The following is a 17,500-nucleotide window of genomic DNA, read 5'->3' on the forward strand; positions in this document are numbered from 1 at the left end:
CGTGCATGTTCCAGCAAAGACTCACAACTTAATGCATATCTTGTGTCTGTATCCTCATTTTCAAGCTGCATATTTTGGGAAGCCTATTATGTACTGATGTGTATTGTATGTCACTCCACTCCAACGCCTGTTGTATTGAAAGTCAGTCCTTTATTTTTTTTTGTAATATATAGATTTTTTTTTGTCACAAATATTGCATTAGAAAAAAAAAAGAAAAAAAAAAGAAAGAAAAAAAAAATGAGAGACAAATTTACAGACCTTAAAATAACTGCGGTATCTATCATGCATAGGAACTTTGACGTCTTGCCCCAAATAAGAGCCAATGCCTAGTGAAAGCACTGAATGGCACAACAGATGAACAACTCCAGTTCACAAACATCACTGTAAGCAGGTGGCGGAATCTCACTGACGGTTTTACCAATTGACGCATGGACACCACCTGCTCTTAATTATTTTATTTATAATTTTCCCTTTCTTCTGCTTCTTCTTATATCTTGACTAAAATTTAAGGAACTACAATTTGAAGACCATCACATTTTTTGTCACAGCATTAAATGTATATCAGTTATACAAAGTAAGAATCATCACCACTCTTTAACCCTCAGTCTTTCAAACAAGAATCAGTAATTATGGCAATAGCAATAATAATTTAGATTAAAAAAAAAAAAAAAAAAAAAATAGGACAGGAATTCCACAACTCTGAGGGTTTGCCACAACGACTGGTGTCAATTTAGCCTAAAATGTCTCCACTGCTTAGAACAGACAGCTTATTTTTTTTCTCTCTCTTCCGTAATCACTAAGTAATTCCAATGTGTACCTCTAACAAACTGACTATAATCTCTTGACTACAATGGACTAGTACCATACTCAGTTTATAAACTCTTATAATTTACAATGCATCAATACATATTCTTCTCAAAGATATTGTGTAAGGAGTTTGGAATTTTTGGAATAAATGACTTTTTCACCCTAAATTTTAGAGCTCTATATAAAGAGTGACTCTTTACGAGTTTCTTAAGTCGCTTTGTGCTTTTGCGAGTCCAGATTGGTTAAGTACAATGATTGCGCACGCTTTCCTTTCCTTTGTTTAAGTATTCCACAATACCTCTAAATTTAGAGATGTGCACACTGAAGTTCGAGAAATGAAGAGAGAGCCGTAAGTGCACAATCACATCAAGGTGACACACTGAGATTCTATCACAAAATACCCGACTCGTTTTCCATTTCTTAAAATCAGTTCGTCGTTAAAACCGACAATGCACAGAATAAGGCTGTTCTTTAGCGCCGCTTAATTCCTAACAGTGGAGACATTCATTTTTTCATCTTTTCATCACTGTGTATGTATAAATCTTGGGCCTGTTTTAAAAAAAAGAAAAAAAAAAAAGTAACAATAACCATAATCAAAACAGGAAAAGAAATATTTGTTAATTCTCTAGAGAATATTGCACTAACCTATTATCGCACCCTCTGGAGATGTACTAACCATACCCACAGACATATATCGTAACACTATATCACACAACCTTTGCATGCAAATACAGAACTCGCCTCTCATTCAAGCCCTTTCAGTTGCAATTATAAAAGTTTCTGTGCAGCTTGCTTCACAACACACGTACTTGTAACAGCTAAGGCCATATTCCAATGGGAAGCAATTTTACCCATCCATCCTACCAAAAAATTACAAAAAATAAGTGTTGAACAATTATACATACATATTTAAAACACCACGTTATCAAATCTTTTCACATCCTATAAATACAAGGTTGGGGTTCTCCTGATCACCCCAGCGACCACCATTTCACGAAGAATACGCTGTACACTAGCATGAAATGATCCGTCAACATTACCTACCTGTTTCTTGGGACAATATTACCTTTTAGTTAAGATCATGATGCAATCTTATCTTTTTTCGCGTTATCTAATTTTTAAAACTTTTTTCACACAATTGCATTTAGATCATGTCATCCGAACATTTTTTTTATTATTATCATTTTTTTTTATACTTTTATTCTTTTACAAGAAAGAAATCATAGACATCATTATCTTCTTAAAGAGAAAAGAAAAGTCTTAATGAGAAGTCCAACAAATACTAAAGTCTACAAGGTAATCGGAATAGAATGACGAGGGACCATCGCTTGCAATGCTCTCCTTACAATCTAAACAAAAAAAAAATAAATAAATAAAAAATGATAATCCTCATACAACATGAAAGGAATAATATTACAAAAAAAAAGAGAGAAAAAAAAAAAAAAAATCTTCAATATGCCCATTTCATCTTAATATCATATACATTAAATATATCCCTACCAATATTCTTCATTGTACTCTCAACACACTAATTCATAATCAATGTAAAAAATCACTTGATTAGAAGACCTTAAATTAGTAAAGTATATCTCTTTTTTCTCTTGTAACAGCCACCAGAAGAGTCACTCACTGGGTATGAGATTCAACGCCTAGAGAACCTTTGGTCCTTTATCCATCTCGAGTAACATTCGGGACAACAAACGACAACTCTAAAGAATATCCAGGGAAATACGCTGCAAAGATTCGAGCTGAAATCGTCGTTATTCCCATGCGTGGGAAATGCATAAATCTTACACTATACATAACATACAAGGGGGGGAGAGAGGAAACTTTTTTGTTTTTATTCATTTAAATATGCTTAAAATATCTGCTTTAACAAACATAAAATTGGTAAAGATATTTAAACAGAGCTAAAGTGGTACTTGTAACAAATCACGATGAAAAGTAGAACTCTCCTGAACTGGGCTTAAGTACAGTAAAAAAAAAAAAAATTGTCAGATTCTGCGTTCCTGACAGAGTAACAGACTAAAACCACGGGACAATTAATGACTTTTGTCAATTCTTCAATAACGACAAACTTTAAAGATAGAAATATCTGTTCCTACAACTGTAGAAACAGATACCAATTGTTACCTTTATTTTCATCATCCAATTATTTCTCAAAAAAAATATCCAAAAGTAAATCTCAAGACAAAACAAAACACGTTAATCCTTTTCCTCACAATGGTAGCATGTGTTTTCAATGCTTGCAAAACCACATGCAAGTTACCTCTTTAACAAAAAACGTTAAAAACCACGGCTGTGCAGAAAACCAAGTAAACACAATGTCATTTTGGACAAAAACTCTGAACCTAATACACTCAAGCCCTGTTAATGTACGGTAATGTTAATCAACGGACTCCTTCGTTCCTGCTCGTATGCACAGGCTCCGTGTCTTTATACAAATCTATCTGAAAAACCTGAAGTCAAAACGACTACCATTAGAACAGCAGTGTCAAGAATTACTGGCATCTAAACTTGACTATGCTCCTATATGCAGCTATGTGAAAGAGCTCCTGATGTTCAGTATTTTCAATAACAATAAGTATACTCCATTTAATACCTACAAGTGGTATACAGTATAAACACAGCTTGAGTTAATGTTGACAAATGCCCTGCACTAGCTTAGAGTTATTCTTCAGGTTAGTAAAGACAAAACAAAGATAAAAGTAAATGATACAAAAAAATATGTAAGAAATCATAATAACAACAATAAATAAATAAAAGGAATAAACTTTCCTTAAACTGAGTGACCATATGGAAATTCAGTGCCAACTTATTCTTCTTTTGGACAATTCAAAGCTCTTAAAACTGCTGAATTACAGCTCATTATGATATGCTATTTGCAAATATGATATAATCATCAAAGGAGTTGAATCATTTCATCTTACAATGATACTCAGTGAACACTACCAACTTCTCTTATCATGCCTAGACAAAATAATGATATCCTTAAGTTGTGTTGGCCCTACTACTTTCAAATCTCCTCTTAGAAAGACTGTAAACTTGGAGACTCTAATCTAGTTCGGTTCAGACAGACTCCAACTACGGTTTCTTCTATAAAAGCACTGCGAGAACATCTCAGTAAGTACGTTTTTGGCAGGCTCACTGGGACACTTTCACACCACGCATGCCTGCTGCGGGCGGGAACACTTCGCCGCTCCCAAATGCAAATCACAAGAACTTCCCACGTATGCAGGGGGAGGGGGGGAACGAGCCCACATTAGTTACCATTTAAGCGTACCTTTCACTTCCGAGAGAAAAAAAGAGAAAAAAAAATTCCACGATACACTCTCTATTTTTTTTTTTTTTTTTTTTTTTTTTTTTTTTAATGTTCCATAATTCTTAGCCTTTACAAGTGTGTTTCTTTGCACCAATCACTGGCAGCCTTTTCACAATGCTCATCACACTAAGAACAGTTTCTCAATGGTAGCATTCAAATACATTTACATATAATACTATACATATTATATGGCAAAGTTTAAGTGCTTGGGAGGTATGAAAAAGAGAAAAAAAAAAAAAGAGGGAAAAATAAAGTAAGAAAAGAAAATCCTGGGTCTTGAATAGTGGCAATGGCATTTAAAGACACATCACATCCGAAGCCATATAAAAATCTAACGTTTCATGACTGCAGATGCGGTCTTCGAACTGACTGGCCTCGGCTGGTTCACTTCCTTACGCTAACTACCGCCTAAGAGAATGGGATTTCGTGTCAATTATTCGCAATCACATACAACCTCGCAACCGTGGAAAGCAAGTGTGTGTATATAATACTTTAGTTCACTTCAAATAAATTTTACCCTGTATAGCTTGGACCATTGCGAGAGTTGACGTGCCCAGGGTTCAAATGAGTTGAAAAGCTTGTCTTTGAACACTAAGATCGTACAACTTGATTGGAAGAAAAACTGACCAAATTATATATCATGTAGTATAAAAAGCAATGGCTACAAACTTTTCTTCCTAACCAGGGGCCAGCAGTTGGGAAAGACCACATCTGTTTTCACGAGCTTCTATCCAGAATTAAGAAACTAGAGAGCACAATATTTTGTATCACAAAGAAAGATATAGCTGTCACTTTCTAAAATATTTGCATACCATCAGAAATAAAATGGATCACCCTCCAATGAATCTGAAAAAAGGCATATCTAACGACTGGAAGCTAAAGGACTTTACAGCATGCATTAAGCGCTACACGTGGCCAGTATACGCACTGTTTGGTATTCTAAAATAAGTTGACTACAGCTTTCAACTCTCCATACTTGTAATATGGAAACACTAATAAGCAATAATGTTCAGAAATCTGGACAGCTACTATAGACTACAGCTACCACATATGATCCATAATTGTACTACACAAATTTTAATGTCTAGCATCGTAGGAACCTTCAATCATAAAATCACATCTTCTAGATGAAGATAAAATAAGCCAACAGACTTGACTAATTAAAAATGATAAAAATAGTTTCTCCTAACTTTTAGAAGTGTGATGGAGCTTCTTATTTCGTGCTTAAAGTGAGATGTATGTAATAATAATAATATCTGGACCTCATGTGTCAATATCTGTTAGCTTGACTGTGTAGGTACTCTGGCCACAGCTCCTCCTCTCGCTCAGTGGTGGTACTGCCGCAGGGAGGGATCATAGGGCCAAAATGGCAGTGGGTATAGGGTATGTTGGCTGGCTTGGGGGGACTGGTTCATGCCGTCCAGCGCAGCATGGTTCTGCATGTGCGGCGGCCACTGGGGGGTGCTGGATGGGGTCTGGGTCGGTCGGATCACTCCCATGTGACTCAAGTTGTCTGCCGTCATGCGTCCAAGGTTGTCTCCTAGTCGGCCCATGGGATCCGTGGCGCTGCCACGACTCATACTGCGCAGGTTGTCTCCCAGACGACTGTAGTTATCACGTTCATCATAATGAGACATGGTGTCTGACATACGGCTCTGATTCTCTGCCATGCGGCGAAGGTGCTCTGCCAGGTAACCACCCGGAGTGCTGCTCATCCTCCCGAAGTTCTCTGCAGCCATCCGGCCCAGATTGTCCGTCATGTGTGGGGTGTCTGTAATGCGTCCTGGGCTGTCAGTGGCAGAGCTTCTCATGTCACTCATGTGGGACTGTGGAGCAGCAGATATGCGTCCTGAGTCATCACTCATGTGTCCCTGGCTGGCAGTCATCCGTGTGAGATCTTGAGGCATGTGCAGGGGATCCTCTGTTACAGCCATGGAGTGGTGTTGACTCATTCTCATCTGCTCTTCTGCCTCAAGCTGTTCCTTCATCAGCCCTGGGGTGTCCCGACGGTCTGTCATATGTCTCATGTCCATGTGGCTGGCTGTGTCTCTCATGTGCAACTGGCTCTCATCCATGGGCTCAGAGCCTTCTTGCTTCATTGATAAACTAACTGTTGAACCTAGGGACACTCCCAACATATTTTTCACAGCAGAATTAGCAGCGCCGTAGGCTTTTTCACGTATATCTTCGGGTGCTAAGTGGTGAGACAGAGGAGATGAAAGGTACTCTGGATGGTCTGGTATTTCATCTGGTAAGCCTTCAACATGCATGTTGTGTATCTTTTTCTTGTGCACTTTGAGGTTGTAATCATTGGCAAAGTACTGACCACACACCTCACATTCATGATTGAATTCTGTTGGGCCAAAGTGCTTCTTCAGGTGCTGGCAGAGACCTGCCCTCTGGTTGAAAGTCTGCCCACAGTGTTCACACGAATACTCTTTGTCCAGTGAATGTGTCTTGAGGTGCTGCTGCATGTTGCTCTTCTGACTGAAGGTTTTGCCACATTCAGGGCAGGGGAAGTTCCCTCCCTGATGGACCAGCTCATGCTTCTCCAGGTACTTCCTACTGGTGAAGAGCTTCCCGCAGTAGCAGCAGGGGAGGCTGTCATTGCTGTGCACCTCCATCAGGTGGCGTCTGAGATCTGTCTGTTTGAACATGGTACCGCATATGACACAGGGAATGTCCTCGCGGTCCTCGTGCCATTTCACATGCTGGAGATACGTTGTGCGCTTGTTGAAAGTCTTGCCACACATGTTGCACTGGAAGTCCCCATACATGAGGAGCTCCTTCTGATTGTGCGTACCGTGCTGCTCGGCCAGTCGCAGGTGCTTCTCCAGCTTTTCCCTCCAAGAGAAGCCTTCTCCGCATGACTCACACAAGTACAGGTTGTTCACCTTCTCGTAGATTTTGCACTTGCCCGAGGTCTCCAACTTGGTGATGTGGAAGTCGAAGTTAGGCTTGTGGTAGAAGTGTACCTGGCAGTAGTGACAGACGTATTTGACTTTGTTCTTGTGGTTATTGTAGTACTCTCTCCTCTTCTCAATTTCCTCCTTGGTCAAGATGGGCCGCGGCAACATCTGCATCTGCGAGTTGCCGTTGGAGGTGTTGGCCAGGTCGTGCGGCCCATTGGCCCCCGGATGGTGGCCTTTGTTCTCCTCCGAGGGCTCGTTCTTCACCACCATGCCGTCTTTGAGGATGATCTGCGGCTCGAAGATGTTGCCGTCCTCGTCAATGGTGTCGGGTCTCTGCATCCCGGGGCCATCTGGAATGCAGCGCACGGGTCAAGTCTGGCTCCTCCTTTAGGCTCAGGGGGATGTCTTGCATGAATGTCACTATGCAATATATAACACTCTTAGGCTATCCACTTAAAAGTAATCTTTAAGATTAGCCTTAGAGTAAATTCTTATCATTACCATTATCTTAACAGTTAAAATTTGAACATAAAATTTCCAATCATATCCAGATAAAAAGTGTTTAAAGTTATACCAAGAGCCAGATTTCTACTAAGAGTGAAGTCCTTATATCAAAGATGCTGTTAAGTTCAATTTGTTAAACAAGGGCCAAATCAATACAAAGACAAACAATCCATTTTAGACACAGGGAGGAAAATTCATCCATGTAACCACACCAAGTCCAATCAAGTGGTGTGCTACCTCCACAAAACGTGTTATTATCGTGTAGTGGCATTCAAATCAAGTCTCACATACATGCACGTTCATATGAAAAGGAGAAAAAAAAAAAAAGGTCAAAGAAAAAAAAGGGGGAAATCGAGAGAAAAACAGAGAAAAAAAATGGAAATTCCACAACTTTCTTTTAATTTTCAAACACAACTCTCATCGGTCAACCCACCAGAATTCCGGTACTCACAGCCTACAGGGGGAGGATACTTCCGAGGGCGTCCCCTCTTCCCTGTACCTGCTGGGATGTATTTCTTTTTCCTGCGAAAGAACGGAGAACGAGGATTAATCTCTGTGGGGACATGGTTTCCGAGGTTGGTGCTTGTATTCTTCCCCCACCCTCCAGTGGAATATGCTTTGCGGATTCAGATTCTTCAATTTTTTTTCCTCCTCACATTAAAAAAGGAGAATAAAGTTTTATTTTCTGATTTGAAAAAAATATAATGTTTATATATTTCATTTCCCTCAAGAAAAAGAAAAAAAATCAATATCATAATTCTTGTATTCTTTAACATACACTACAAAGAAAGTAAATGCTTTTCTCAACAATAATGTAGTAGAATCAGATAGGAAAAAGATCAAGCTCAATCAGTACTCCCTCCTTACACTAAATTTCAAAGTAAAAACAAGACAAAACAGAAAAGAGACACACATGGAATGAATAACCAAGCCAATCATAATAAAAAGACACTCTGAATTTCTACACAGACATCTGCCGACCCAGTCACACATACCTGACATCGCATTTGCCGAATATTATATACTAACATCAACTGATGTACTGTCTGACAACAAGGATATCAGAATGAGAAAGAAATGATGGGAAAGATTATAGTGTCGATGACAATAATAACTTCAGAAATGATGTCCTTTTCAACCCGGCAATGAAGGGGCAAATTTGGTCACACTTGGTCATTTTGCCAGGATATTTCAGGGCACATGGGCCTAACACCAATGGCTATTAGTACAGTGAGGCAGCAAGTAGCCACTACGCACCCAGCGAGAACACCAGCCAAGCCATGACATGAATGTCACATCATCCGACATTAAGCGGTTAAATTTTCCTTTACGTGAAATCACACTCCCATACCCTAAATCCTTCCAATTTCCTCTCCTTTTATTGCACAATCAAAAAGTGATGAGTTCTCCCCTTTATTTTCTAATAATTCATAAATTATTTCCAAAGCCTCAGAATTATCACTAGTTACATCCATCCAAATGATTGCACAAATACTAATTTTCAAGGGAAGCAATATTTGCAGAGATATGGTCTCACATGTAAATTTATACATAATTATGCAAATACAGATCTTCAAGCTGTCAGATTTATCAACACCTTTTTACATGGATATTCACTAAACAACCAATCTTTTAAGCAAAGATATATCTTAGCTATGGCTTTAAACACTTTTATTGCCCTATTTTCTTCTTCCGTAATTCTTCCTGTTTCTTGTAGACATTTTCTGATCTTAACTCTCTTTTTCTTTTCAGCTTTTCATGTTTATTCTATTTAATATATTGTTTTGCTTTTCTTTTTCTTTTGCCTCCTCGTATCTTAGTTTAACACGATTATTTCGTTCTTTTTTTTTCTTTTCTTTTTCTTTCATTTCTCTCACTTTCATTATTACCCATAGTCTTGTCTCCCCTTTCTTATCCTTGTAATTTTTTTATTTTCTTCTTTATCCATTCACTTTTTTTTGGAGGGGTAACTTGTTTCTTTCTCTTTTTCGCCTTCTCTTTCTTCTTCTCTTAGTTTAAGCACCAAACGACAGATAAGTTCAGAGATTCATGTGCATATGTCACAGAAAAATAAAACGGAGCTCAAAAGATACAACCATTGCTATCTTCTGCCCTGTGTGCCACGAAGACCTGGGTACGACAACATCTGCCCACTGTACGGGAAAATTGGCAGACTCAATGCACAGTAATAAACAAACAGAAAAAAGACAACACTAACTAAAGCCAAGTAAAAAAAAAAAAAAAACAGTGATGAGGTTCTAGTAACATGGCACAAATCAATAGGGTCACAAGTGGTAGGGGAAATACCTGTCAACATTAAGTTCTCACATATTCATTATTTCAGGATACTGGTTCCATGAACAGTTGTTTACCTAATTTCAGCAAATTTGGTTTATCAATTTTAAGTATCACTTTATACTCCAACAAACATATTTCCTGACAAAGTACATGTCTCAGATATGGACTTTGCTTCACAATTAATCAAAACCTAAAATATTTTACTGATTTTACTGATTAACCCACTTGATTCAACGGGGTGATATAGGATGTTTTTTTAACTTTTTTTACATTATTTTGACAAGTCAAGAAAAACATGTCTATACAAATGCAACTGCAATGAGAATAAACATATGTAACGATGTAAAACATGTATCCAGAGTTAGAGATCATGACGTGATAGGACGTCATCTGGCAGGAGTGAAATATTTCCATGACATGATATCAAGTCACCTGCCACAAATGGATTAGATTATGGGAGGCAGGACTACAGGATCCCTTAAATTTATTTTTTTTACTTGGCCTACATGAAAAATTAAAAGCACATAAGTATTTATTAACCCTTTACATATGAGAGCACTGTATGACAATTCTTTTACTAATCTTATACCTGCTTCACAAAATAAATATCTCAATGAACTGCTCTAAATGACTGTCAAAATCATGTTTTACATTCAATTACAAAAATATTGAAAGAAATATAGCAATTCAAAGGTCAGTCATATATAAATAAGGTTAATGGCAACAGAACCCATGTTAGCATATATTTTTCAGACCTACTTATTTCTTACATCTCTTCCTTTCTTTGCTTTCTTTTGCTTTCCTCTTCTTTCCCTTTTCCTAAACTAGTTTCTTCTTTCTCTTTATTTTCTTGCCTTTTCCTTTTCTTAGTTCTTTTATTCTTCTTTCCCCTTCCTCTTTGTTGAAGCATGTGTGTTCTATCCAAAAACTTGAACTAGGTCATGGTGTAACACTGAGGGAATACACACTATAAACATTTTCTTTCTGTTCACAGTTTAAATGTGTCCCTTGGAAGGCCAATTAACCCATTGGTCACAGTTTATATAAATATTTGTGCAGTAGGATGGCTGATTTACATTGTCTGGCACAGTGCCATCCGCGTCTATGACCAACTCTGCCTTTGCAGCAAATCATGCCATCCGTTGCTAATGGGTTAACATCAATTCTCCAATATCTGATATAACGATGGAAACCTTTTTTCACACATATATATTTTCATGAGATAAACCCTTATTTTAAGTATTCTTCTAAATCTTTAACTAAATAAAAAGTAACTATGAAGTTTGCAAACAATAGAGTTTCAGTCATTAACAGTTCCTAAAAAGGCTTTGACCTATACCACACACTACTTCCTAATTCTTTCTCTCAATCAAAAGAGAGAGCAAATTAAGTGTTTCCTTATCATATGCATATTTTTTTCCTACACATTTTCCATTCAAATTCTAGTAAAAATTTTACTAACTGAAAATAATGAGGTTGTGACAATATTCTCGCACAGTTTTACAGCAAGATATGTACAATTGACAATTAAAGATAGCTGGACTTGGCATAGCTAAATTTGGTCAGTCGGTGGTACTGATACAATGGGTCCAAAGTTCCAACTGTACCCCCCCCCCACCACTTCCCTCAGTGAATGAACCAAGCAAGCAATTAATTCAGTCAGTGCTTAAGTAGTCCAGAGTCACAAAACTTTGTAATATTACTTGATACTAATACCTGGCATGGCTCAACCTGGTCAATGTGTGTAGGTTGGATTCAAGGTCTTCTGACAACCCTTTCATTAACAACTACTTTTTAACCTTAACCCATTCACGCCGGCTGATGTGCTGACATGTTTCATGGTTTTTGGGTCAAACACCGGCAACAAGATATTTGGTCAAGGCCGGCACATGGGGTGAGCGAGCAGACAACCCAGTCTTGCGGCTTGTGTGCCCAAGAATCCCGAGGCATTAGGCTTATGCGTTCAAACACTCCGGCATTCCGACCATTTAGAGCCAGAATAGCCCCGGTGTGAATGGGTTAAGAATATGTGTATGTAATACTTATCAACTTTATGGATATGGGTGTTCAAGGTTTTCATCAACAATTTTTAACCTTCAGAACATATGTATGTAATACTTATCAACCTGTTGGATATGGGTAGCACTGACAAACCAATAGTAAGAAATTTTACCAAGGGCAGGTTGGACAGAAACGTGCCAACGTGGGTGAATATCTACTTTTTGTCTTTTACAGTGTTTTCTATCATCATTTTTTTACTATCATACTGAAAAATAGTTATATTAAGTGACTGAAGCCTTGAAGGAAGCCCATATCCTGTCCCAACCAAGCACTTACTTCAGAGAATGATAGAAAACAGCAAGATGCTGTCCTATTCATGTGTATTCATTCATTCTATGCCATGACACAATTACAGTGTCAATTACAATTATCTATCCTATCCTATCCTAACAAAACAAAACAAAAATAAATAAATAAATAAAAACACAACACAACACACCACACCATGCCACACCGCACCACACCGCACCACACCACACCCCACACCACTCCACCCCACCCACACCACACCACACCACACCACACCCCACTCCACCCACACCACACCCCACTCCACCCCACCCCACCCATACCACATCCCACCACACCACACCCCACTCCACTCCACCCCACCCATACCCCACTCCACTCCACCCACACCACACCCCACTCCACCCATACCACATCCCACCACACCACACCCCACTCCACTCCACCCCACCCACACCCCACTCCACTCCACCCACACCACACCCCACTCCACCCCACCCATACCACACCACACCCCACTCCACCCATACCACACCACACCACACCCCACTCCACCACACCCATACCACACCACACCATACCACACCATACCCCACTCCACCCATACCACACCACATCACACCCCACTCCACCCCACCCATACCACACCACACCACACCCCACTCCACCCACACCACACCCCACCCCACTCCACCCCACCCATACAACACCACACCACAACCCACTCCACCCATACCACACCACACCCCACCCAATCCACCCCACCCATACAACACCACACCACACCCCACTCCACCCCACCCACACCCACCACACCCACACCACACCACCATCCCCCCACCCCACCCCACCCCCATACCCACCCCACACCCCACCCCCACTCCACACCCACCATACCTACCACACCAACCACCACCACACCACACCCCACCCCACCCACCCCACCCCACCCACACCACCCCACACCCCACCCCACTCCACCCCACCCACACCACACCACACCACACCACACCCCACTCCACCCCACCCATACCACACCACACCCCACTCCACCCATACCACACCACACCACACCCCATTCCACCCCACCCATACCAAACCACACCACACCGCACTCCACCCCACCCACACCACACCACACCCCATTCCACCCAACCCATACCACACCACACCACACCACACTCCACCCACACCACACCCCACCCCACCCACACCACACCACACCACACCCCACCCCACCCACCCACACCACACACACCCCACACCACACCACACTCCACCCCACCCATACCACACCACACCACACCACACCATACCACACTCCACCCAAACCACACCACACCACACCACACCCCATCCCACCCACGCCACACCACCTCACCCCACCCCACCCCACCCCACCCCACTCCACCCACACCACCCCACCCACACCACCCCACACACACCATCCAAAACAAAATCCTTCCTAACTTATTTTACACTAATATTACATAACCTGCCCTGATTTTTTTTACATATATTTGTAATTTCAAGGACATTATAGAAATAATTGTCCTCTCAAAAAAAAGGAAAACAAAACTGTCTCTTAACCCAATGCCTAACGGTCTAACTGGCAGTCAGGTCAGGCGGTCTATGACACCGATAGCACCAGCTAAAAAATAGAGGGACAGAGAAATTGTTTCTCAGCCCTCCATTCAGCGCAGACATGCCTAACGAATATTTTTCCATAAATCCATCAAAGTAGAGGCTTTCAGCTGACTTTGGAAACCTGTAGCTTTGAAACTAGCGCTGTTACAGTCATAATATTTCATGATTGTGAGTGTGCTTCAACTGTGAACAGATCCCAATGTTGCATCATGTAAGCATTAACACATTCATGCCTGTTGACTTGCTATCACGTTCAGTGGTTTTTGGGTCAGACACCAGAGACAAGATATTTAGTAAAAGCCAACACGTCAGGTGATCAGGCGTACAGTGCTCACTCGCGGCTAGTGCACCTTAGAATCCCGAGGCATTAGACTTATGTGTTCGAATACCCCGGCATTCCGACCATTTAGAGCCGAAATAGCCCCAACCTAATCGGCACTGTCATATATGCAATAGTTTTATCATTAAAAAAAATGTGTAAAAACATTTTTTGAAAACCAAATAAAATAAATCTTCCCTTACTATTCCATAGTTTAAGGATACAGAGCCATGTTTCCCAAAGTGGCTGGTGCCACAACTATGGGGGAGTTAGGAAGATCCAAGGCAGGAGAAAATGAGCAGTAGAGGTGTAAGTGAGGAGGAGAGGGGCCTATGAGGAGGAGAGGGGCCTGTGAGGAGGAGAGGGGCATGTGAGGAGGAGAGGGGCATGTGAGGAGGAGACAGGTAAGTGAGGAGGAGAGGGGCCTGTGAGGAGGAGAGGGGCAGGTAAGGAGGAGACAGGTAAGTAAGGAGGAGAGGGGCCTGTGAGGAGAGGGGCATGTGAGGAGGAGAGGGGCATGTGAGGAGGAGAGGGGCATGTGAGGAGGAGAGGGGCATGTGAGGAGGAGAGGGGCATGTGAGGAGGAGAGGGGCATGTGAGGAGGAGAGGGGCATGTGAGGAGGAGAGGGGCACGTGAGGAGGAGACAGGTAAGTAAGGAGGAGAGGGGCATGTGAGGAGGAGAGGGGCATGTGAGGAGGAGAGGGGCAGGTAAGGAGGAGACAGGTAAGTAAGGAGGAGAGGGGCATGTGAGGAGGAGAGGGGCACATGAGGAGGAGAGGGGCATGTGAGGAGGAGAGGGGCATGTGAGGAGGAGAGGGGCACGTGAGGAGGAGAGGGGCACGTGAGGAGGAGAGGGGCATGTGAGGAGAGGGGCATGTGAGGAGGAGAGGGGCATGTGAGGAGGAGAGGGGCATGTGAGGAGGAGAGGGGCATGTGAGGAGGAGAGGGGCACATGAGGAGGAGAGGGGCCTGTGAGGAGGAGAGGGGCATGTGAGGAGGAGAGGGGCATGTGAGGAGGAGAGGGGCATGTGAGGAGGAGAGGGGCATGTGAGGAGGAGAGGGGCATGTGAGGAGGAGAGGGGCATGTGAGGAGGAGAGGGGCATGTGAGGAGGAGAGGGGCATGTGAGGAGGAGAGGGGCACGTGAGGAGGAGAGGGGCACGTGAGGAGGAGAGGGGCACGTGAGGAGGAGAGGGGCATGTGAGGAGGAGAGGGGCACGTGAGGAGGAGAGGGGCATGTGAGGAGGAGAGGGGCATGTGAGGAGGAGAGGGGCATGTGAGGAGGAGAGGGGCATGTGAGGAGGAGAGGGGCATGTGAGGAGGAGAGGGGCATGTGAGGAGGAGAGGGGCCTGTGAGGAGGAGAGGGGCATGTGAGGAGGAGAGGGGCATGTGAGGAGGAGAGGGGCATGTGAGGAGGAGAGGGGCAAGTGAGGAGGAGAGGGGCATGTGAGGAGGAGAGGGGCCTGTGAGGAGGAGAGGGGCCTGTGAGGAGGAGAGGGGCATGTGAGGAGGAGAGGGGCATGTGAGGAGGAGAGGGGCATGTGAGGAGGAGAGGGGCACATGAGGAGGAGAGGGGCATGTGAGGAGGAGAGGGGCAAGTGAGGAGGAGAGGGGCATGTGAGGAGGAGAGGGGCATGTGAGGAGGAGAGGGGCAAGTGAGGAGGAGAGGGGCATGTGAGGAGGAGAGGGGCATGTGAGGAGGAGAGGGGCATGTGAGGAGGAGAGGGGCATGTGAGGAGGAGAGGGGCCTGTGAGGAGGAGAGGGGCATGTGAGAAGGAGAGGGGCATGTGAGGAGGAGAGGGGCATGTGAGGAGGAGAGGGGCATGTGAGGAGGAGAGGGGCATGTGAGGAGGGGAGGGGCATGTGAGGAGGAGGGGGGCATGTGAGGAGGAGAGGGGCATGTGAGGAGGAGAGGGGCATGTGAGGAGGAGAGGGGCATGTGAGGAGGAGAGGGGCATGTGAGGAGGAGAGGAGGTAGTGAGGAGGAGAGGAGGTAGAGAGGAGGAGAGGGGCATGTGAGGAGGAGAGGGGCATGTGAGGAGGAGAGGAGGTAGTGAGGAGGAGAGGGGCATGTGAGGAGGAGAGGGGCATGTGAGGAGGAGAGGGGCATGTGAGGAGGAGAGGGGCATGTGAGGAGGAGAGAAGCAAGTGAGGAGGAGAGGGGCATGTGAGGAGGAGAGGGGGCATGTGAGGAGGAGAGGAGCCTGTGAGGAGGAGAGGGGCATGTGAGGAGGAGAGGGGCATGTGAGGAGGAGAGGGGCATGTGAGGAGGGGAGGGGCATGTGAGGAGGAGAGGGGCATGTGAGGAGGAGAGGGGCATGTGAGGAGGAGAGGGGCATGTGAGGAGGAGAGGGGCATGTGAGGAGAGGGGCATATGAGGAGGAGAGGGGCATGTGAGGAGAAGGGCATGTGAGGAGGAGAGGGGCATGTGAGGAGGAGAGGGGCATGTGAGGAGGAGAGGGGCATGTGAGGAGGAGAGGGGCATGTGAGGAGGAGAGGGGCACATGAGGAGGAGAGGGGCATGTGAGGAGGAGAGGGGCATGTGAGGAGGAGAGGGGCCTGTGAGGAGGAGAGGGGCATGTGAGGAGGAGAGGGGCACATGAGGAGGAGAGGGGCATGTGAGGAGGAGAGGGGCATGTGAGGAGGAGAGGGGCATGTGAGGAGGAGAGGGGCACATGAAGAGGAGAGGGGCATGTGAGGAGGAGAGGGGCATGTGAGGAGGAGTGAGGCATGTGAGGAGGAGAGGGGCATGTGAGGAGGAGAGGGGCATGTGAGGAGGAGACAGGTAAGTAAGGAGGAGAGGGGGTAGTGAGGAGGAGAGGGGCATGTGAGGAGGAGAGGGGCATGTGAGGAGGAGAGGGGCATGTGAGGAGGAGAGGGGCATGTGAGGAGGAGAGGGGCCTGTGAGGAGGAGAGGGGCATGTGAGGAGGAGAGGGGCATGTGAGGAGGAGAGGGGCATGTGAGGAGGAGAGGGGCATGTGAGGAGGAGAGGGGCATGTGAGGAGGAGAGGGGCATGTGAGGAGGAGAGGGGCATGTGAGGAGGAGAGGGGCATGTGAGAAGGAGAGGGGCCAGGAGGAGAGGGGGCATGTGAGGAGGAGAGGGGCATGTGAGGAGACAGATAAGTGAGGAGGAGAGGGGCATGTGAGGAGGAGAGGGGCATGTGAGGAGGAGAGGGGCATGTGAGGAGGAGGGGCATGTGAGGAGGAGAGGGGCCTGTGAGGAGGAGAGGGGCATGTGAGGAGGAGAGGGGCATAGGAGAGGGGCATGTGAGGAGGGGAGGGGCATGTGAGGAGGGGAGGGGCATGTGAGGAGGAGAGGGGCATGTGAGGAGGAGAGGGGCATGTGAGGAGGAGAGGGGCATGTGAGGAGGAAAGGG

The 17,500-nt window shown here is 44.3% G+C and overlaps 1 protein-coding gene across 2 annotated transcripts in view; it reads right to left on the minus strand.

Annotated features, from left to right (window-relative positions):
• LOC122257709 (uncharacterized) overlaps window positions 1–17,500 on the minus strand; it is a 45,114-nt gene that overhangs the window by 1,148 nt on the left and 26,466 nt on the right. Inside the window, exons 3-4 of one of the 2 annotated variants that reach the window (XM_043023176.2) lie at window positions 7,997–8,067; window positions 1–7,391 (exon numbers count right to left, since the gene is read on the minus strand). The exon at window positions 1–7,391 is cut by the window's left edge and continues 1,148 nt beyond it. In XM_043023176.2, the coding sequence (XP_042879110.1) occupies window positions 5,455–7,391; window positions 7,997–8,067 (2,008 nt within the window). In that variant the 3' untranslated portion in view covers window positions 1–5,454. Of the gene's footprint in view, window positions 7,392–7,978; window positions 8,068–17,500 lie in introns of both variants that reach the window. The other variant, XM_043023175.2, reaches the window with a different exon arrangement.

Source organism: Penaeus japonicus, unplaced genomic scaffold (assembly GCF_977035675.1).
Source record: "Penaeus japonicus unplaced genomic scaffold, GWHDUDI00000001_assembly GWHDUDI00000028, whole genome shotgun sequence".
NCBI lineage: Eukaryota > Metazoa > Arthropoda > Malacostraca > Decapoda > Penaeidae > Penaeus > Penaeus japonicus.